This window comes from Puma concolor, chromosome C2, assembly GCF_028749965.1.
Source record: "Puma concolor isolate L17-30 chromosome C2, mPumCon1.1.hap2, whole genome shotgun sequence".
NCBI classification, from domain to species: domain Eukaryota; kingdom Metazoa; phylum Chordata; class Mammalia; order Carnivora; family Felidae; genus Puma; species Puma concolor.
Window position 1 is genome coordinate 7,992,688 of NC_141675.1, and position 21,573 is coordinate 8,014,260.

At 49.5% G+C, this 21,573-nt stretch overlaps 1 protein-coding gene across 7 annotated transcripts in view; it reads left to right on the forward strand.

Moving 5' to 3' along the window:
* Positions 1 to 21,573, forward strand: part of MYRIP (myosin VIIA and Rab interacting protein) — a 374,699-nt gene that overhangs the window by 296,518 nt on the left and 56,608 nt on the right. For all 7 annotated transcript variants that reach the window (XM_086720500.1, XM_086720498.1, XM_086720504.1 and 4 more), the window contains 2 exons: positions 1,246 to 1,399; positions 9,340 to 9,977. In XM_086720500.1, the coding sequence (XP_086576626.1) occupies positions 1,246 to 1,399; positions 9,340 to 9,977 (792 nt within the window). The remainder of the gene's footprint in view (positions 1 to 1,245; positions 1,400 to 9,339; positions 9,978 to 21,573) is intronic.

The following is a 21,573-nucleotide window of genomic DNA, read 5'->3' on the forward strand; positions in this document are numbered from 1 at the left end:
GGAGTCCGGGTACGACTGAGTCCTGACCTGGCTCCAACCACCGCAGGGCCCTGCTCAACACTCTCCCAACATGCTCTCCTTTTTCTCCTATTCTTAGCACCTGTGGTGGAGGGTGGACCTTACCAAGAGCAGCGTTTCTCCCTGGAAGGGAAGGCAAGGGGGGCTGTTGGCGCTGAGGTCTGCCAGCAGGGGGAGACAGACTGCCCAGGGGCCGGCATTAGAGCTCAGTGCCTTGTTTCCCGTGGGAGTCACAGAGGCTTGGAGTGGCTCTGTCCTTTCCCTCCTCACTTGATCAACACGAAAAGAGCAAAATCAATCACCAGGGAGGGATAATCCCTTGATGAAATGACAAAGGGAAAAATTGGCCTCTTTCTGTTTGATGAAACTCTTTAAATACAGAGAACAAACTGAGGGGCTGTGGGGGGTGGGGGAGGGGGAAACGGGTGACAGGCATTGAGGAGGGCACTTGCTGGGTTGAGCACTGGGTGTTGTAGGTAAGCGATGAACCACGGGAATCTACCCCCGAGACCAAAAGCACACCGTATACAGTGTGTGTTAGCTAACTTGACGATAAATTATATATATAATAATTAATTTATATATATTAGTTAATATATATAATATGTACAATTAATATATAATAATAAATTAATATATGTAATTAATATATAATATATACATATAATTCTTTGTAACATTCGTAACATATATATGTTTGTGTATATGTCGTAACATATACATGTGATACAATTCAAACGTGTTTCCCCCTCACCACTTCTTAGGTAACTGTCTTTTCCCTGCTGGGTGGGAACATGTTGCAATAGTTGTAGGTTTGTGGACGGCCACACTTGGCTTACTTAGCCGTCGTAGCATTTTCATGGTGCTAGATCTATCTGTGCTGCAGGAACTCTCGGGTTTGGAGGTCTTCAGGGGGAAGATGCTTTCCTTTTCCGGCACAGTTGGCCTCAGAAGTGTTGCTGCATAAAAGGAGCCTTACGACACAGGCTCTGTCGGAGGCCGCTGCGTCTCTGACACTTTCCGGAAGGCCTGGCCAGCTTGCGGTGCAGCAAACAGGGCACCGTTCCTGTCGTTATACAGCATTATGCACTGGTTCGCAGCTTTTAAGCCTTAGCACAGAAAAGCCATCCTGCCTTCTCCACGTCGTATCGTCCTCCAGAAAGCGCAAGGCTTTCCTCCCGGTGACTCTCGCTCAGCTCACCCTTTTCCCCTCTTGTCTCTCCTCAGCGATCCCAGTCTGCATTCTCACTCACCAGAGAAGATGCCCCGAGGACCCCTTCGCTGGAAGCTATGTCAAGGCCGCCCAGGGGCCAGGACCAGCCACCGAGGGAGGAGGCGGCCTTGCCCATCTGGAAGAGCGTGGACAGGCTGGATGACACAAGTAACTGTTTTAAGCAGCATCTGGTTGGTCTATGGGTCTCCAACGTGCTGTCTGGGGGCCTCTTAGCTGTTGAGTGGCCCCCCTCCATCAGCCCGAGTTGGTGTGTGCCCCCTGGGGGCCGCTGAGCCACCAAGTCACGAGGCCTCTAGCCCGGTACATGCTTGTAATGTGGTCGTGTTCCCCACTGGGCGGGTTCCTGCTGAGACCCACGGGCCAGCGGGGGGTTCCTGGGCCAGTGCGCTATGGTCCTTGGCTGCACGGTCTCACTCCAGCCTCCTGTTCCACGTGGGCCAGGAGAATATGTCTCAGGCAGGCCAAAAAGGCTAATCCCACCTGGCAGGGCATTTCAGCGTTCAGAAGGATTTGGGTCCCAGCGTGGGTTGGTTTGAAGAGAGTCCTTTTTAAAACCCGACATACTAGTCGGCGTAGCACTCTCTACTGTCCCAAAGGAACCAAACATTTAGGCGGCTCAACACAAGAGTTTAATTTCTCACCACACACCGGTGCAGTGCCTCGAACGGGCCTTCAGAGGCCAGAGGCGGCTCCTGCTTTGTGGCTCTGCTGTGCCCTGTGGCCTCTGACTCTTCCGCCGGGTCCTTCACCTCGGCCAGCAGTTAGAGGAAGAGAGAATGGAGAAGTCAGTGCACCTGCTCCCTACCCGCCTCAGCAGGGAAATGGCCCAATGGCCCGCACCACTTTCACTCCCAGACCGCAGGCCGGGACCGGTCACACAGCCCCACGTTGATGCAGAGGGCCTGGTAGACACAGTCCTGGCGTTGCAAACACATTCCGGCCACACAGCTGGGCCGGGAGAGGGGCTTTCGTGGCCAGCTGTCATCCCCGCCACACCTGAGAATGGCATGCTCCCCATTCTTCCTGCTCCTGCTTCCGGAAGGCCCTGTCTCTGCATAGAGCCCTTGAACTCACCTCTCCAGAGACCCGACATCCACAACACGCGGTCCCTTGTAAACCTGTCAAGTCACGTAACCCTTCCCAATGAGGAGGCTCGAAGTAGCCTGTCGCTTTCCCAGAGTCGCACCTCAGGAGGCCGTGAGGGGGTTGGAACCACGTGGGTAACGGCCGAGGGCCATGGAGCGGCCTGGCCAGGCCACCTCGGTCTCCCCGGCCCGTGACTGACTGTCCACGTCAAGATGCTCACTTCACTCTGGCCCGGGCCTGTTCTTTCCTCACCTAGATACACATAATGAGAGCTAGGACCACTGTCCTCACAGGAAGAAACCACAAAAGGGTCCTCAGCTCCCAGTATATGTCAGCTCTGCCCTCCCCTTTTCCGAACAACACCACAAAACCTCGCAGCAAAACATTCGTCTTAGAAATATGCTTTCAAAGATGGCGCTATCATTGCTGCTCTCTAAGGGAAAAGACTGAACTAACAGCTTTTGACGCAAATTCCGATGTTCCATGTTCTCCCAGGGCAAAGAATGGCCAGTGCACTGTTTACTACAGTCGTTCTAAAACTTTTTTCCAAACGGGTCACTTCCATGCGTCCCATGTAGTAGAACCCATCGGGAGAACCTGCAGGGATTCGGTGAAACTCATGAAATGGTCTTTCTTTATGTATATGCTTTGGGGCTTTGTTTTGTAATTGGCATTCTTCCATTTAAATTTTTTTTTTAATGTTTATTTATTTTTGAGAGGGAGAGAGACGGAGTGTGAGCGAGGGAGGGGCAGAGAGAGAGAGAGAGAGAGAGACAGGGAGACAGAATCTGAAGCAGGCTCCAGGCCCGGAGCTGTCAGCCCAGAGCCTGACGCGGGGCTCGAACTCACAAACTGAAGTCGGATGCTCAACCGACTGAGCCACCCAGGCGCCCCACATTCTTCCATTTTAAATGAGCTTTACTTTGCCTTCCTCCTGCTGTTCATTCATTCAGATTCTTTCTTTTTTTCTCTCGTTAGCTCCCACCAGAGACTGAAAGTCCCCACAGAGAAGGGACTGTAAAAGTTCCCCAAGGCATATGATAGATCATCAATAAACAATAAACAATAATAACTAACTTTTAAAAATACTCTACGACGTACAGCGTTCATCTGCAGGCACTATTTTATTCATTCCTCCAGGGTCATTATCTTGTGAGGGGCAGTGAGGGTGAACGAGTTTGAGATCCCACAGCTAGTGTGCCCAAACCCAAACATCGTGGCCCCAGCTTGCGGGCTCTTTCAACCACTGCATGATAATAAGTGCGTCCCAACTCCATAAAAGCAAACCAATAAACAACAGCAGCGACAAAGAGCCTTTCAGAATCCATGCTTAACACACTGATACATTTAGAAGAGATTATAAAAACGTCTGACAAACACTCCAATTCATGAAATAGTTCCCTGCTGAATTATGAGCATTCCAAATAAATTTGGAAAGGATTTTAATTTTCAAAATGTGATTTTTTTAACCTAATTTTCTGTAAAATAAAGCACCCATATTATAATTCACCAGTTGTATATAAACAAAATTTAGGGGTGCCGGGTAGCTCCGTCGGTTAAGCGTCCAACTTCAGCTCAGGGCATGATCTCATGGTTCATGAGTTCAAGCCCCGTGTGGGGCTTTGTGCTGACAGCTTGGAGCCTGGAGCCTGCTTCGGATTCTGTGTCTCCCTCTCTCTCTGCCCCTCCTCTGCTCATTCTCTCTCTCTCTCTCTCTCTCTCTCTCAAAAATAAACATTAAAAAATTTTAAATATATATATAATTTAGTTCAACAATATCACACACAAAAGATTTCATACTCAAAAGCTCCATGCATCCCTCGGGATGGAGATTTAAAATTACAAACATATAAAGCCCTTGTGCAGAAAACTGCAGGGTGTTTTGAGGATTGCTTGGCCTTGCTAAGGTCTCCAGGCCAACCCCAGAGGTGATGAGGGATGTCTGATATGTTTAGCAGGAAGCAGATTATACCCAGGGCCCTTGCCCCATGTCAGCAGAGCAGAAATGGAGACCAGCGGAGACCCAGAGGTGGAGAGCATCTTGGGTTAATGTCCACTGGGCTATTTTCAGCACTTCTGTGTATGCCTCAGGGGAAAGGTCGCTTCCAGAGCCTGCTAATTCACGGTCAGGGTCAGCCTTAGGGACGCTGTGGGCTGAGTAAACCAAAGCAGATCCACTTGGGGCCTTGGCAGGGCTTGACCGCAGTCTGTGGATGTCTCCCAAAACACATCTTCCCCTTACAGACCTTGGCTGCGTGCTGCTTGGTGCTGGAACACTGCAGTCAGGGGACAGCCCCTGCTCTTGAGCCGTTGTCTGCACCGTCGTGAAAGAGGATGTGGAAAGAGGAGAGAACGGAGGGACGCAGGGTCCCCAGTGCATATTCCCGGAGGACTGAGAGCATGTGGTATTGGAGCCCAGGCGCAGCCTTGAGCTGTTCCAGCCAGGAAGCTAGACAGCGAGGTTTCCATCGGGTCGGCCATTCAGGGAGCTAGCTCTGTTTTTGCGGAGATAGAAGTCGGTCAACTTCTAGCTTCCGCAGAGGCCCGTGGTAGATGGGACCATAAAAGGCGGAAGAGAGGAGCCAGCAGCGGGCTGAATCCCTGCCCGCCCTGGGGTGGGTGTTGAAGGCAGATGCGTGACCGCAGAGAAAACACAGTCCGCCCTGGAGCCAGGCAGGAGCGGCCTTCTCAGGGCCTTTCTCTTTTTGGCTTCCTCCCACGGCCCCAGACAGCCTTGCATTGAGAGTTCGGCCTCGTCCCTGCAGCCTGTGGGTGTCCGTGTTCACTAACAAGTAGTCTTTATGAGCCCAGGACAGGTTCCAGAAATGCTCAGGGACTGGAGGTAGAGCGGCAAAGAAGACCCAAGCTGTGGTCAGGGTGGCGGCGGGCCAGGGGTGATGGGGGTGGACGGCCAAGGCAGTAAGCTGTAGTGTAGTTTAAGGGTTTAAAAGTGAAAGCTTCCTGGAAGAGCCCAGAGAGCAGAGGGGCCAGTCTGCCCAGGAAGCAGTCGGTGAGTTGGGCCTCCAAAGACCACCCAGAAGGCAGACAGGGTGACCGATTGTAAGGCCCCAGGGCCACACCTCTCCCCTCGGAGTGAACGCTCCCCGCGGCCAAGGCGGAGTCTGCTTTGCATCGTGGGGGTGTCTCTGTTGGCAGACTGTAATGTGAAGACTTGAGGACCTGTGGTTTATTTGGAGGTGAGCCCAGGAGACACAGAGAGGGGAGGGGACAGGAGACAGGAAGGGAAGGCAGCAAATGACTCATTAAACAGGATGGCAGTTCGTCCCCACTGGGGAACTCAGTTCGTCCCCACTGGGGAACTCTTAAGAGCCAGCATAGAATACTGTCCTGCGCAACAGGCAGGGGAGTGGGGAGACTTATCCACCGGCTTCCCCTGTCATTCGTTGAGGGCTGCATCCAGGGGACCGGGATCGCCCCCCGCCCCTGGGGCAGCCCAGCAGTCTCTGATAAACAGAGCACACCTCAGGCAAAGAATCACAAGTGCTGGCAGTTGGGAGCCCAGAGGATATATATACCCTGAAATGATCCACAACGTCTGCTGCAGAGAAAATCAATATTGCCACTTACTGGCCATTCATAGCCTCACTGAGAGAGAGCCCGGGCATTTCTGGAGAAACCCAGGTGGGCTCGTTGGTCCCTGCCTTCCACACCAGCTGACTGATGCTATTGGGATGTGGCATTGGGAAAATGCCAGCAAAATAGAGACCCTTTTTCCCAGAAGAAGACCTCCATTACCACCATGGCAGGTGGAGCCCATAACAGGTAAATGGTAATAACACCCTCACTGGCCTTTCTTCTGAATGTTTCCATGGCCAGTGAGAGCAGTGTTGCTGTGGTCCGGAATAGCAACTATGGGGTAGATGCATACATATACACATGTATGGAGTTCGTGGTGCTGCCCTGTGACGTCAGATAAAAATAATGATAGTATAAAGCCCATTCAACAGGTAGAAGATAAAAAAGGCTGAGGGGTAGCGGATAGTATGATCGATGCTTTACACAGGTTGTCTCATAATAATCCTCTGACCGCCACGGAGGGCACACTGTCTCCATTGTCAGGTCAGGGAACTGGCACAGGAGGTGCTCTCTGACCAAGGTCGCCTGCCAGGAATCCCAGTAGCTGGGGCTCAGCCCTGGATCTGCCTGAACCCACAGTCCCTGTTCTTCACCCTGCCCTAAAGCAGCCCAGGTATGGGCGAGGGGAAGAGTGCTATTATGACCGTCCCCTGCTCTGAACAGGCACATGTAACACCCTTGATGGGTGTCCTCTCATTTAAACCCCACACCCGACCAGGGGGGGATTAGCTGTACCAAGGCTGAGAGGCTCTCAGAGCTTTCTGCCCAGGCCCCCTGACTCCACAGCGTCTGCTCTCCCCTCTACACAAGCTGGCTGTGGGGCAGAGCAGGCTGGAGAGGTCAGAGATGCAGCCCCAGCCGCGGGGGCCTTGTCCTGGGTGGGGAGAGGGTGCGGTCATGCGCGTGATCTACCGGAACACGGATGGGGTCATGGAATGAGCCCGACAGGCTATCACACCAGGAGGACTCGGGGAAGGAGGAGGCCACATCTGGGCAGGGGGAGAAGCAAGTGCTCTAGGAAAAGGGGGGCCTAGGACGTGAGGCCTTTGAGGGGTCACCAGAGCTCTGCCACATGGAGATGTGCGGAGGGACCCCAAAGATAGCGGAACCAGCCAGAGAAAGGCAGGACCCGGGCCCTCAGGCTTCCGGGAGGGCTGTACTCCAATCAGCCGCCACCGGGCTCAGAATGTAGAAGGCCTGTGTTCTGACTCCCGGCGAAAAAAGGGAACTCAGGTGTCCTGCCAGCCTGGGCGGCTAAATTAGAACTCGGTCTCTGAGCTGAGAAGAATGTCCAGCCAACACCTGAATGCCCTTCAGGCTGTGGTTCTAAAGCAGGGTCCTGGCCAGGGCAGTCCTCCGTGGACAACACCGTGAAATACTGATAACCTTCATTTCATTACGTGAGACAGTAATCATCTAATGGGTAAAAATGAATCTGTGTTTGAAGTGGCATGTGACGGGACTCTGCCCCCATGTCCCAGCACAGCAGCGCTGTGGCCCTGTAGGCCTCAAGCCCAGGAGCTGGTGTCCACACACAAGTTAGTCCCCAAAGCCCCAGGATCCTCATCACCCAACCCCCAGGGGGTCCTGTAAGGCTCCTCATAAAGGAAACAGCTTCTGGTGGCAGTTGCTGTGCCCAAGGCCGGTGAGCTCCGCCAGGTACTCAGGGCTGAGAAGGACCATGTACATGGTCCCCAGGCACATGGGCAGGACACGTCGTCCTTTTAGGCTTCGGCAAAAATAAGACAAGGCAACTTTCACCCCCTGGCATGCAGATCAACCCTCGGGGCCCCAGTCAGCAGCCATCACAGATGCTCTGAGCAAAACTGAGCCTAGCTGAGGGCCAATCCAGACCATGACCCTGAACTGAGGACCTCTCCAGCCTCACAGCTGACCAAGGGTTTCCACAGCACAGGCTATAAGGCAGGGCTGCTTTGGCCTTGGGTAGAGAGGCCCCTCATCCCGACTCGGCCCGTTATGGGCTCTGGGACCTTTGACAAGTTACGTAGCCTTGCCTACCTTTGTTCCCCCATCTGCAAGGTAGGATTGGGGATACCAAGTGCTTTCTCCCTCAGATCCTCTTCAGAATGGGGCACGTGCCCTGAGTTGAAGAGAAACGTACATGCAGAACAGGAACAAACCCTCACTCCTCCACGACCCACACAGAACACTTCTGGGGCCAGATGTGTGGGGTTTTTCCATTATCAACCAACTCACTGACCACAGCCGGGTATCCTGCAATTCCATGCTGACCCTGTCTCCCTGGAGTGAGCCCCAGATCCCGCAGCCAAGGGCTCAGGACTGCGTGACTTCGGATACCAGTTGCAAGTCCCAAGTTGTCATTTGCATTTTGACCAGCCAGCTATACTCAGGGTTCCCACGACCTCCTCCCGAGGTGCAGTAGTTTGCTGGAACGGCTCAGCTCACAGAACTTGGGGAAGTACTTTTGTCCATAATAAAGGACACAGATGAACAAGCAGATGAAGACGTACATAGAGTGAGGCCCTGGAGGGTCCTGAGCACCGAGGAGCTGGGGTGTACCACTCTCTAGGCACATGGATGTGCCGACCAGGAAGCTCTCAGAACCCCCTACTTCGGGGACTTTTATGGAGGCCTCATTCTGTAGGCACAATCAATTATCAATTCATTTTCCAGCCCTTCTTCCTTCTCTGGAGTGTGGGGGTGGGGCCGACAGCCCTAAGTTTCTACTCGTGGCTTGGCCTTTCTGGTGGCCAGTCCCATCCTGGAGTCCCCCAGAGTCACCTCCTTAGCATAAAAGATGCTCCCAGAACCCAGGAAATTCCAAGGGATTTAATTTAGGAGCCCTGTGTCAGGAACTGGGGTCAGAGACCAAATGTTAGCAGGAACCTGGACAGAGTCTGGAGTGTGTGTGTGTGTGTGTGTGTGTGTGTGTGCATGCAATCTCACAGGGCTGTGATTGGTGGGATGTGTCCAAGTGCCAAGGGCAGGCAGGGTGTGTTAACCTGGAGGGAGGCCAGGGAGGGTGATGGAGTCATCTCCCATCCAACCAGGGGAAACCATGGCCCAAGGGCAAAAGGCCAGACCCGCAGTTGCCAACAGTAGCTCTCCCTTCACCTCTTCTGTGCCCAGCCAGCCTAGGGGAGGAGGGGGGCCATTCTGAGGAGGCCGAGGTGACCAACTACCCAGGTATATGTGCAATAGAAGCCTGATCTCTGAGTTTCTCCCCATCTGTGGAGCACTGGGGCCTCGAGGGACTTCCTGGGGACCTTCAGCTCTGCTAAAGAGGCGTGGCCTCGTGGACTTCTTAGAGTCCGCCGATCCAAGGACCCCCACAAGCCGGTCGTGGGGAAGAGACAGACAGCAGCCTCACCTTGCTGTCAGGTGATAACAGCCCTCTCTGGTTTCTCTCCTCCCACCCGCAGACCTGGCCGCGGTTTTGCAGAGCCCCGACGGGAACTGGGTGGCCCTGAAAGATGGCGCTCTGCCGCCCACCCGCCTGCTGGCCAAGCCCAAGAGTGGCACGTTCCAGTCCCTGGAGGCAGCCTCCCGTGTGACATCTGCCTACGAGGAGATGGGCTCCGAAAGCGAGGAGGACTTTGACTGGAGTGAGGCCTTGAGCACGCTGTGCCCGCGGCCCCTAGGCCTGCCCAGGAGCCCCCAGCCTCAGCCCACACAGGCCCAGGGTTCGGACCAAGGCCCCTCGGCCACCTCCGCCTCCTCTGGGCTCTCTCCCAACCCCGAGGCCATGTGCTCCGACTCAGAGACGTCCTCTGCGGGCTCCTCCCGGGAAGCTGGGCGCCGGGCCAGACTGTCCTGGTTGCAGAGGAAGGCCCCCAGGGACCCCGCCGCGGAGAAGATACGCCTGCAGGGAGAGTTGGACGTGAACTTCAACCCCCAGGCAGCCAGCAGGGAGACCTCGGACAGCAGCGAGCCCGAGGAGATGCCCCAGGCTGCGGACCGGAAGGCCAGGAGGTGGAGAAGGGCCCGTGTGGGCTCAGAGGAGCCGAGCGAGGAGTTGTCTTCTCCCAACGCCCATTGCCAGGGGCTGGGTGCACATCAGGTAATAAAACCGGGTGTGTGCAGGTGCATGTACACGCTTCTCAGCAAGAGGTGCCCTTCTGCCAGCATGACTGGTGCCGAAAGGGCTGGGTTTAGAATTCACAGACCCAGATTCTCACCTTGGTTTGCTGGGAGGTAGCTGAGTGGCCCAGACAGCTCGCGTCACCTCTCTGGGGTTCCATGACCTCCTCTCTGGAGACGAGCGCCGACAGGTCAAAGTGGGTTTGCAGTGTTGCCCCCAGACCATCAGCGTCAGCGCCACCTGGGAACAAGTTAGAAATGCAAATTCTCAGGCCCCGCCCCACCCAAAAACCCTGGGGACGTGGTGCGGCATCTGCTGGAACCAGCTCTCCTGGTGAGTCTGCTGGACCGAAGCGTGAGGGCCGCTGGCTTAGGGTTAAAGGTATGGGGTCTAGAGTCAGGCTCCCTGGCTTCAAATCCAGCTGTGTGGCCTTGGGCGAGGGCTCAGTTCCTTCCTCTGTAAGTGTAGATGGTTTTACCAGCCATTTCAAAGAACGGTTCTGATGCACGAAAAAGGTGAGGCTTATAAGGAACCGAGCTCTGTCCTGGACAGAGTACAGGGCTCAGTAAATATTATTCCAGTATGATAGCTCAGGCCACAGTTTACTCACATTCTGTGACTCTTTCGTCCGCCTCACACCCCCTCTACGTGTCTTCAGTGGCCTTGCCAACATGAATTAGTTCACGAGCCTCCTTTGAGACTCTGTGATGAAAGTTACAGACTCTCTACCTGGAAAAATGCACCCGTACACACACACACACTCACGCACCTGACACACACACAAATATACACACACATACACATACTCCCACACAGGCGTGCACTCGAATGTCATTTTACGTACAACGTCAGGTAGTTCGTGCACCCCCAACCGGATTAATTCTGTATTCTCCAAAGACACCCTGCTCGCTCGCTCGCAACTCTGTGCTGGGATCACGCTGTGCCCTGCCCCTCCCTTGCCTCTTCCCGGCGAAGCGCGACGCGGCCAACTGAATGTGGGACTTTGTGGAGCCCGCTCTCATCTCAATATTTTCTAAACTGAAAAGCGACACAGGTGGCCCGGAGAATTGAAATGACTTCATGAAAACAATGGGTTGCATTTGAAACTGAGAGTCTAATGGAAGAATCTTGTTAGGGTGCCCCTGCCTTCTGTAGGCTCACATTACTGTCGGGTTGACCTTTTACACTCCTAGAGAAAGCACACCCACTTCCGGAACCTCACTGCGTTGCCAGTAGCCCTCAGCCACCGTGCTCTGCATTCCTAGTTTGCGTCTAACCAAAAGCAGGCGCTGAGTCAAGGATTTGGATGCAGGTTTAGGTGGGAGGAGATCCCAGGAACCCCAAGGGTGAGCCAGGGTGGCGAGAAAGGCCTATTAAGGCTGACTACTGAGGCTGTGCTCTCCAGCAGGGACCCACTGAGAAGCCACATGGGACACGCCTCCCCCCTGAGGACAGGAGCATTAGTCACAGTCTCCCGTCTCCCATTGGTAGAGAGTGGCCCCTCCCAGGAGAGAATTAACTGGAGACACAAGCAGTTTCTGGAGAAATCCTGCAGGCAGAGACACCCGGGTCTGAGGTGGGAAACTATCAGTAGCCAGAAACTATCCTTCAGGACTTCAGGCAACTCAGGCACCTCCAGCGGATACAGGCTGGGACGTCACCAGTGGCTCCGACAGTGCCCTCTCGGGAATGCATCAGCCAGATCCCTGCTCTTGAGAGACCCCGTGGTGAAGATCGTTGGGGACTCAGAGGCCCTCGGGTCACAGAATCTGGCAGCGGTCCTTCCTGAGCTGCTAATGTATCCCCTAGAAAACATCCTTTCTTTGCTCCAAGGTCTCATTTGCTCCTCCGTAACACCAGACCATTATTATCTAGCTCAAGTGGAGACTGTCCTACAGAGACTTTGGGTGACTTACCTGAAGGGATGTTCTTGAGGGCAGTTGGCCTGACTCACAGGCAGGCATCAAATGCCACGTATCCACAACAGCTGGCTGCATGAAGCTTCCTATTTATTCTGAAGTGGCTTGAAAGTTGTCTTCCGGTGGCAATATTTGCAAGGCATCGATAGAAGGCAGGACCGGCAGAAAAGCACTTGGGACCAGCGTCGCTTCTGTCTCCCTGCAGTGTCCTCTCCTCCCCAGTAGGTGGCAGTGGTGTTGCACCAACAGAGACTTCAAAACTGGCCCTCCTAGCTCTCCCTCTTAGTTTACTAGGGCAAGTCTCTCTTCTGTCTTCTCAAAAACAAAACTAACTAAAAATAAAAATAAAAATAAACACACACACACACACACACACACACACACACACACACACATCTCCAATACTGAGGGATGCATCATTTTTTGAGAAAAGTATGAAATCTTTTGTATATATGCGTGAACATATATATACGTGTATATATATGTATAGTATTTTTAACTGCATGCTTTTTATGAAAATTTATATTTAATATATATATTTTATACGGTTAGATATATTTCATAAGGTTAGATCTTATATGTGTGTGTACATATATATATATACATGTATATATATGTGTAGTTATTTTTAACTGCATGCTTTTTAACTATCCAAATTTATATTTAACATAAATAAATGAATGTAGTGTAAAAAAGTTGTGAACGTACAAATACAGTCCCCCTTGACCACAATCTAAATCCCTGCCACGTCCCCCAGAATAACTGCAGTTGTGTTTGTGCATTCATACACATAGAATATGTTTAGAAATACCGTTCTGGGGGCACCTGGGTGGCTCAGTCGGTTGAGTGTCCGACTTTGGCTCGGGTCATGATCTCGCAGTTTGTGAGTTCGAGCCCCGCATCAGGCTCTGTGCTGACAGCTCGGAGCCTGGAACCTGCTTCACATTCTGTGTCTCCCTGTCTCTCTCGGTCCCTCCCCTGCTCATGCTCTGTCTCTCTCTGTCTCTCAATAGATAAACATTAAAAAAAAATTTTTTTAAAGAAATACAGTTCTGTAAGCGATCAGTATCTTAGCAAAACGGGCCTTTACTCTCCATATTCTCCTGCCACCTGCTATTCACAGTGATAGAAATGTCAGCACACATCTCCACGCAGTGCCTGCAGAAGATTGCCTCCAGGTGGTCCCTGGGGGGGGGGGGGGGGGCATGGGAGAGAGAACAGTGTGTTCAGGGTGCAAGCAGGAAGGGTGCACTTCCGGTAGAGAATTTTAAAACAATAATAAGTTCAACAAAAGTCAGCCTTTTTGTTGTCACCTTGCACCATGCCGGGACAATTCTGAGTAGCGTAACTTACGGTTAGGCCTTCAGTGGCTCTGCTCTTTGCTTTTCCGGATGATATGTGGTAAGATCTGACCTTGTTTTTCTTCAAATGAAGCATTTGTCACCAAATCATTATTAAATAATTCATCCTTTATCTGCTGGCCTCAGGTGTCCCCTTTAATATATATTGACCTTCTTTTATCTCCATGAGCCTGGTTTCCTTATGCTCTATTTTCTTCACTGACGCAGAAGTCCATTCATGTACAGATACAACTTTATTTTCACTGTACTAACATCATAACGTACTTTGATATCTGGTAGATGATCTTCCCTTCGTGGTGGTTTTTGCCGAGGATCTTTTATAAAGTGTCTCAACTTGTCTCAGGCCTTTACTCACATAAATGATTTTTCACAATCTTCTCTTCCAGTTGAAGAAAATTTTAAGTTTTGATTGGATTGCTCCAAATGCATTTATCTATTTGGAAAAAATGTATGTCTGCATAATACTGAGGCTCCCCATCCAACGGTGTCCTCCTTGTCTCTATTCGTTTACTTTCTGTCAAGTTTTAGAGATTTTTTTCAAAGCTCTCCTCTTTTTGTGAAGAAGTTTTTAATTATGTACATTTTATTGACATTGTGGTTGAGATCTCTTTTTAAATTTTTTTTTAATGTTTATTTATTTTTGAGAGAGAGACAGAATGTGAGCGGGGAAGGGACAGAGAGAGAGGGAGGCACAGAATCCGAAGCAGGATCCAGGCTCTGAGCTGTCAGCACAGAGCCTGACGCGGGGCTTGAACTCACGGACAGCGAGATCATGACCTGAGCCGAAGTCGGACGCTCAACCGACCGAGCCACTCAGGTGCCCCTAAGATCTCTTTTATCTATTCCCTGTTCTGAGTTCTGACGGTGTATAGAACACTATTGACTTTATGTTTGTAATTTTATAACTTAGCCCTAATAGATTCTTAGTCCTAATAGTCTTTCCCGTGGTTCTTTTAGCGACTCCTGGTAGATGATCATCTTGTCCACAAGGAAGGACATTTTCATGGTTTTTTCCATGATTTACACTTATTTGTCTTGCTCGTATTATGGCCCGGCGACAATCGTGTGCTATACTATGAAGGACTAGTGACACCCAGCGTTTGGTGTCTATCTTGCTGCGGTCCTTAGCCATCTGCTTCCAGTGGCGACTCCTCTATGTTTAGCAGATACGGTTAAGTAAGTTACCTCCTGTACCTTTAGTAGATATTCCAAGACGAAGAAGCATCTGTCTGTCCCTGGCTCCCTCAATGATTTAAATCAGGAATGTGAGTTTCATCAACTGCCTTCTGCCATCCCTTGAAATGATCCTATAGTTTTTCTCCTGTTGATGTTTGTAAGTCACATTAATAGAGTGCTTAATTCTGAAACATCTTTTCATTTGCTGCGTAAATCTTACTGGATCCTGGTTCCTTTGTACAAAAACTGGTCTCTAGTCGCACGTTTCCATTTCATGCCGCCTTGTTGAGCTTTGCTATCAAGTTGTAGTAATGACTTGACAAAGACTCTCTGTTGTTTACTATTTTCTAGAACGCTTTATATGACTTGATAATTTTCTGAAAGTTTGGAAGAATTCACCTATAAAGCTATCAAGGTCTGCCCACAGCTTTAAAAGTGAATTTTTTACGTGAAATATTTTATGTATTAGAATCTGTAGAAAATATATATTAGAAATATATCAGAAAACGAGAAAGTTAAATGAAAAAATTAATATAAAAGCAAAACAAAAAACCTTGAGATCAATTAATAAAATTATAATCTGGCTCATATATATATATATTCATTATATGTAACATAATATATAGTATGTGTATATATATGTGTATATATAATGAATTTCCCTCAAGTGCAGCTTTGTTAACATCCCGTAGGCAATGTAGTGTACCCATCGTCAAACTTTTGCAAGTAAATTATCATTCCCAATGTGATTCTCTTTTCAATCAAAATGAAGAGGTAATCAGAAGAGTAGATAACTTTCTCGTTTGTTTTGCTTTGTTTTTTTAGTCTTTGTTTGTTTTAGTCTTACAGCATTGTGAACAATAAATATGGCTTATGTGATTTTGCTGTTGGCATTTCCTTTGTGGCCCAGTCCGTGGCCAGTTTTCATGACTGTTTCATTTGTGTGTTTGAAAAGAACACATATTATCTGTCTGTTGAGGAGAAACACCATGTACACAGGCACAATGTTGTGTACGTCAGCAAGATAGACAAGTCAGTGCCTCAGAAGCTCACGTTCCTTTGCCTTCACGTCCGTCAGGCTTCATTCCCCTAACTCCCCACTCTTTTCTACTGTCGTCTTCGTGCTTCTGTGGTTTTCTTACTTTCTGTCTCTTCGGACTCTGGCGACTCCCTGGAAGACACACAGCGGGTACTGGAGGCTCCACCCCCTCCTGGACCCCTGCCTTCGCCAGCCCTGATCAGCAGGTAGAGCCATTGAGGGCAGAAGTCCCGTCCCACATTCTCTAACTGCACCCCCAGCCTCCAGTCTCACCTCACACATAACTTAGCACATGGAGTCGCTCTGTCATCTGTTACCATAGACTGCTGAGCACATTCTCTGACCTCTGGAACCCCAACCCCTGATGTCCGCCGATGGGATGAAATCCATGCGGCTGGATCACTTTCCCTCCAAAGCCCTGCAACAGGTATTTCACCATCTCTAGCCTTGGAGTGAATAGACGCCTGTAGACATCCTAATTTTTCCTTTATGTGTAACGATTTTCTCTTCTCTTAGACGTTTGTTTGGTTTGCCGTTATCTTTAAAGAGCAAACAGTTTGCCAGAACGGTAGTGTCTACTCATATTTCATGCCGTTGCACATAATACACAGACCTTTTTTCCTACACGCTTAAGTATTGTTCCAACTCTAGTGTTTTCTTCTGCCATTTTGATTCTTACTTCTTCCAGCTCACCTGTAATTCTTATGCTGAATCTTGATTCTCTATCTTCCATGTCTGCAGCCCTGTCTTATTGTTTTCCCCTTCTCTTATTGATCTTTTTCTCAGCCTCTAGAATGCCTTCCCAAGTTTGTCCTCCCCATCACTCATTTGTGTTCCCAGGGTTAATTCAGCTATTACCATTGTCAGATATGAGTTCTAATCCTGCTGCCATGCCTGCAGTCTTCCTGGATTCTTTTGCCTCAGCAGTCTCCCCATTTTATCTCATGCTACTGCCTTGCCTTTCAGTCTGGGTGCTTAGCCCTCATAATTTTCTATACCTCTTCATTGAGACGCTGTATTATTATGCCCTAATGAAAATGCAAAACCACCATCAGACATTGTGCCCTACTTGTTAGTGAAATTTACGTGATGCCTGAGCTAGCTTTTGTTTCCTTTGCTCTGCAGTATTTTTCCATAAGTTCCATGTTAACGTGTTTCTGTTAGTCATCGCTAAATGAGAATAATGCTGTCTCCACCGCATTGTTTACCAGTATCTAACATGCTCAAACCACTTCCCCTCTGCTAGCTTAAGATACAAGCTTTCTCCTACTCGCATTGTCTTGCTTTATGTTTCTTTGGACAAATGGCTAAGAACCTACAATATGTATATGTATGTTGAACGAATGAACGAGTGAATGAATGGAAAAGAACAAAAAGCATTCTATGTTTCTACATGGTTTTATAGTCTCTGCCCCTGGCGCTTTGTATTTCATGACCATAGCTCCTAGGAGGCAACATGGTACCATGGTGAGCTCTTTCCTCCGCCCACTTGAATGTTTGAAGAAGATACTTCCTAAGTAGCTATAAAACAAGGAGGAAGAAAAAGGGCTAGGAGTAGGGCTTATCTCTGGATGTTTCAGATGGCCAATACCACAACAGCTTGGATAATGTGCTTTTGTTTGTCTGGTGTTTTGTTTTATTTTGCTTTGTTTTGTTTTGTTTTGTTTTGTTTTATTGTGAGCATTTATCTTATACTCTGAACCAGGAGGAGGTACTGTTTGGTAGGAGGGCAACCAATTACCCTGACCACTTAGGAGAGGGAGAGAGTGGACAGGCCTCCGCAAACATTTTTTTTTTCTCTCCAGTTCATTTCCCTGGGCTTTGTACTTAGTGAAAATTGTTCCCATCCATTTACCAGTAATGAGCCGACTTCCATTCCTTTTCTGTTACGTAAGTTTTCACCTTTATCTGCATCTTCCCACACAGTTCTGGTGGAAAATTTGGAGAAGCTGTAGAATGATGTTTGCCAGATGCCATTTTAAAATGGAAACCTGCTAGTTAATTTTTCATTGATTGAGACGTCAGGATTGCAGGGGCTGCTGTTTTCAGTTTCCTCTGAGGTTTCACGTTTTGTTGTACTCATTAGTGAAACTTGTTTCCTTGGGAGAAATTTGCCCCCTTGTCTAGCGTGCTAGGTCCCAGTTATTCTCAAAAGACATTTTAAGAATCTCGCCACATTGAGAAGCTAGTAATCCTTTATAACTAAGAATCTGTAAATGTTCCTTTATTTTTGCGTGTTTATGCCTTGCTACGGAGAGAATTTAAAGTGGTTTCTATAAATGTAAACAGAAGAGAATAAAATGAAAATATAAGAAAAGTAGGACAAAGGGGAAATCAGGATAGGAAAAATAAATGAAGCTAGGAGTCATGTTAGTTCCCAATACGGATGCAGTGAGGTTCCTAATCACAGGCTAACAGTACCAAAAATTTGGCTCTGAGCTTTCCAGAAGACAATAGGAGAGAATGATGCGAGCAGCTTGCTGAGTCAGGGAAACCATATTAGAACAGTAAATCCATTCCTTAAAGCAGGCTGCTCCTGGAGCTGAGATCCATGAGAAATTTATCCCATGGGTCCTCATGGAGAGAAGGCAGGATGTATCGCCCTTTGCTATAAATGGCTCCAAACAAGCACACACATTGGAGGCTGCTCCTCGCAGTGTCACTCAGCTTGAACCAGTATATCACCGCGGGCACAGTTCCATCAAGTCAGTCTATCGGGGGCCAAATACACCAACCTCTGCTGGTCCAGGTTGTTCGGGATTCAGTTCGGGATATGTGGAGGAGTGGATGGCTGCCCCCGCCCCAAGCCCTGGTTCATGAGCGTTGTTAAGTTCCGCATTCAAGGGGGTGCTCTCTGACAAGTGCTAGCAAGACCCACGGGTATTGGGGGTAGTGTGACGCCCCCCGCATCCCGAGAACACTGAGGCACCCAACAGGTGCACCTCCCTCTGAGGTGTGCCAAGAGAATATCCCCCAAGCAGGCCCTTCAGTCTTACTCCAGTTGAATTTGAATTGCCTCCAGTACACAGACCAAAGGGTGGTAATCCCCACACCCTGCCCCCAATTCTTCACCTCCAGTTGTCTTTTTTTTTAATATTTTATTTATGTTTTTAAAGTAGGCTCCACACCCGATGTGGGGCTCAAACTCAACCCCACGATCAAGAGTCGCACGCTCTACCAACCGGGCCAGCCAGGCGCCCCTTCGCCATTGATTTTCAGACCTTTTTAGGCAGGGAACTTTGCCTGAAATGCAAACTTAAGGAGAAGACAATATATAATATAACTGAAAGCAGAACAGCTCTGAGACAGGGCTGGCCTCTGCCCTTGTCCCTTACTCCCACCTACACAACAGCCTAAGCAAAAACAAATAATAACCTGGAAACAGTTCCGGATGGGGGTGACCAATACCCCCCTCAACAGGAGCAAAATCTTAAGTATCTGGCAAATGATTCCCCTTGAACATGAGGACTGCTGGGTGTGCCCTCCAAGGTAACCTCCCTGCAGAGAACAGGTCTAGAAAACCAGGAGAGACACTTGCTGAATAATGGTGATTCTTAAATATGTTTGTGTCATAGGCCCTATTGAGAACCTGATGAACACAGACTCCTGACCCGAGGAGCCCAGGCAAGTGATTTTCTAGCTGTTTTATATGGAACTGCCATCATTCTGGCCCTTTCAAGAAACAGCATGGTCTAATCACGTCAGAGAGGAGATTATAAAGAGAGGCAACACAGACGAGTGGCAGAGCCCATCCGTCAGGGAATGATTTTCTGTTCTGGGAGAGGGAGATGTGCCCCAGATTAGATTGAGGTTTTGTTCATTTGGTTTTTTGTTTTTGTTTTTTAATTTTTTTAATGTTTATTTTTAAGAGAGAGACAGAGAGTGAGAGGGCGGAAGGGCAGAGAGAGAGAGGGAGACAGAGAATCTGAAGCAGGCTCCGGGCTCCGAGCTGTCAGCACAGAGCCCGACGCGGGGCTCGAACCCACCAACCCACCATCAGGAGATCATGACCTGAGCCGAAGTCAGACGCTTAACCGACTGAGCCACCCAGGCGCCCCTTGTTCGTTCGTTTTTAAATCAATTTTATAATATGAAAGACTCAGAAAACAGCCTGGGATCCATACAGGACAACGGACCTGTAATTGTAGAAGCTAAAATTAAGCCTTTCGGATCAGCACGTAGGTGCTAAGTTTTCACAACCTCCTTCACCAAATGCATCCGCAGCAGCTGGGGCCAGCATCTGCCTTCCATACAGTTCCACCGGCCAAACCCAGGTCCTTCCATGTGAAGGGCTTCTCACAGAGGCAGGAAGAAATAGATGATCGTATTCAATTTGATAAGATTCCAGGTGATGCGTTCCCATCTTAACCGTGATAGTTGGCCAGGGATTTGGTGTGTGGCTGTGTGTCTGTTCTTATCACAGCAGTTACAAGAAAAATAAATGCCTTGATCACCAGGGCACAGCCTGTGAGCAAAACTGGTTTTAGGTTAGTGGCAGTACGTCGAGAGAGGACAGACCTCTGCCTTAAGGCGCCAGAGACGGAAATCGTCCGAGTCCTCAGGAGAAACAGGCCGACGGTAGAGCCAGCCAGCGCTGAGGCTCCTTCTCTCTTCTCCGGCTTCTGGACAACTCTGCCAGGGCATCTGCAAGGAAAACTACGTGCATATTCGCCACGCATGGTAGTCCCAGGGCGGGTGCACCTGGAAGCCAGGCCCCTTCTCTGAAGTTCACTGGAATACCTAAAAGCAAGCCGCACAACTGCTTTTTTAGGTCAGGTTCAGTATTTTTCATCAGCAGGAACAGAGAGAACCACGAGAACCCGGGATATAATCAACGAAGGCTGATACCTAACATGTGAAAGTAATCCTTTAGCCGGGTTTTTTTCAAAGGTGGAGAAAATGCTAAGCCTCCCACCTCTCCCTCAAATGACCTGGCAGATGAAAGACGGGCTTTGTGAAAAGGCGTTCCTGGGACCGGGGTTGCTCAGTCTAGAAGACGTTGACATTGCTTCCCTTCAAACATGTGGAGAATTTTGATAAGGACGATGGAGAGGCGTAATAGGAGAAAAACTGCTTTAAATTAAAGCAGGCAGGATTTCAGGGTGCATAAAGACAGATCACAAGGGTGAGTGGAGGTAAGAACACTTTATCCTCTAAGGAAATCTGAAGGTAGCCATCTCCAGAAAGCTTCCAGAGAAAGTATCTTCTCCCCCATTTACACTTGCGATTCATGAAAGAAGAGATTAAATCCTTTGCCTGTCGGGTTCTGTCCCTATTCTGTGGTTCTGCTGTCTTTCTCTAATGAGCATGGCTTCATCCGGAGCATCTGGCCTTGTCTTGGAAAAATGGCAAGAGTGTGGCCTTCAGGGTCAGGCTGTCTGGTCACATGACCTCCGACAGCCTGCTCAACCTCAGGGCCCTCGTGGATACGCAGGGAATCGTCAGGACACGCGAGTGAGACCCTGCGTGTCCTGTGCCCAGCTCCTTGCTCACCCACGCTAACGTGCACAGCCACAGCTGTCCAGTTCCGGCCCCCCCACTCTCACACCCCCATCACTTTCTTACTTAGCCGGGGTCTCCGGGTTCCACGTGCTAAATTGAAGTGTGCAAGGAAAAGGTGACCTTGTGTCCTTCTGTAACTGCCTCAGCCTTCCTTCTCTGCCTCCCCACGCTGCGTAGCCAGCGACGTAAACGAGCCAATCCAAGAACACATTGCCTCTTTGGTTGCTCTCTTTAAAACTGTCTTTCCTGGGGCACCTGGGTGGCTCAGTTGGTTAAGCGTCCAACTCTTGATTTCAACTCAGGTCATGATCTCACAGTTCATGAGATCAAGCCCCTTATCAGGCTCTGCACTGAGCATGGAGCCTACTTGGGATACTCTCTCTCTCTCCCTCTCTCTCTCTCTGCCCCTCCTCCACTCTCTAAAAAAATAAATAAATACATAAATAAATAAATAAATAAATAAATAAATAAATAAATAAAATGGTCTTTCCTCTTCTAGGTAGATAATTAATCCTCCAACCCCTCCACTCTCTCCACTTTTGCCATCTTGGGGCACCTGTCGGGGAGCTTCTGTGTCC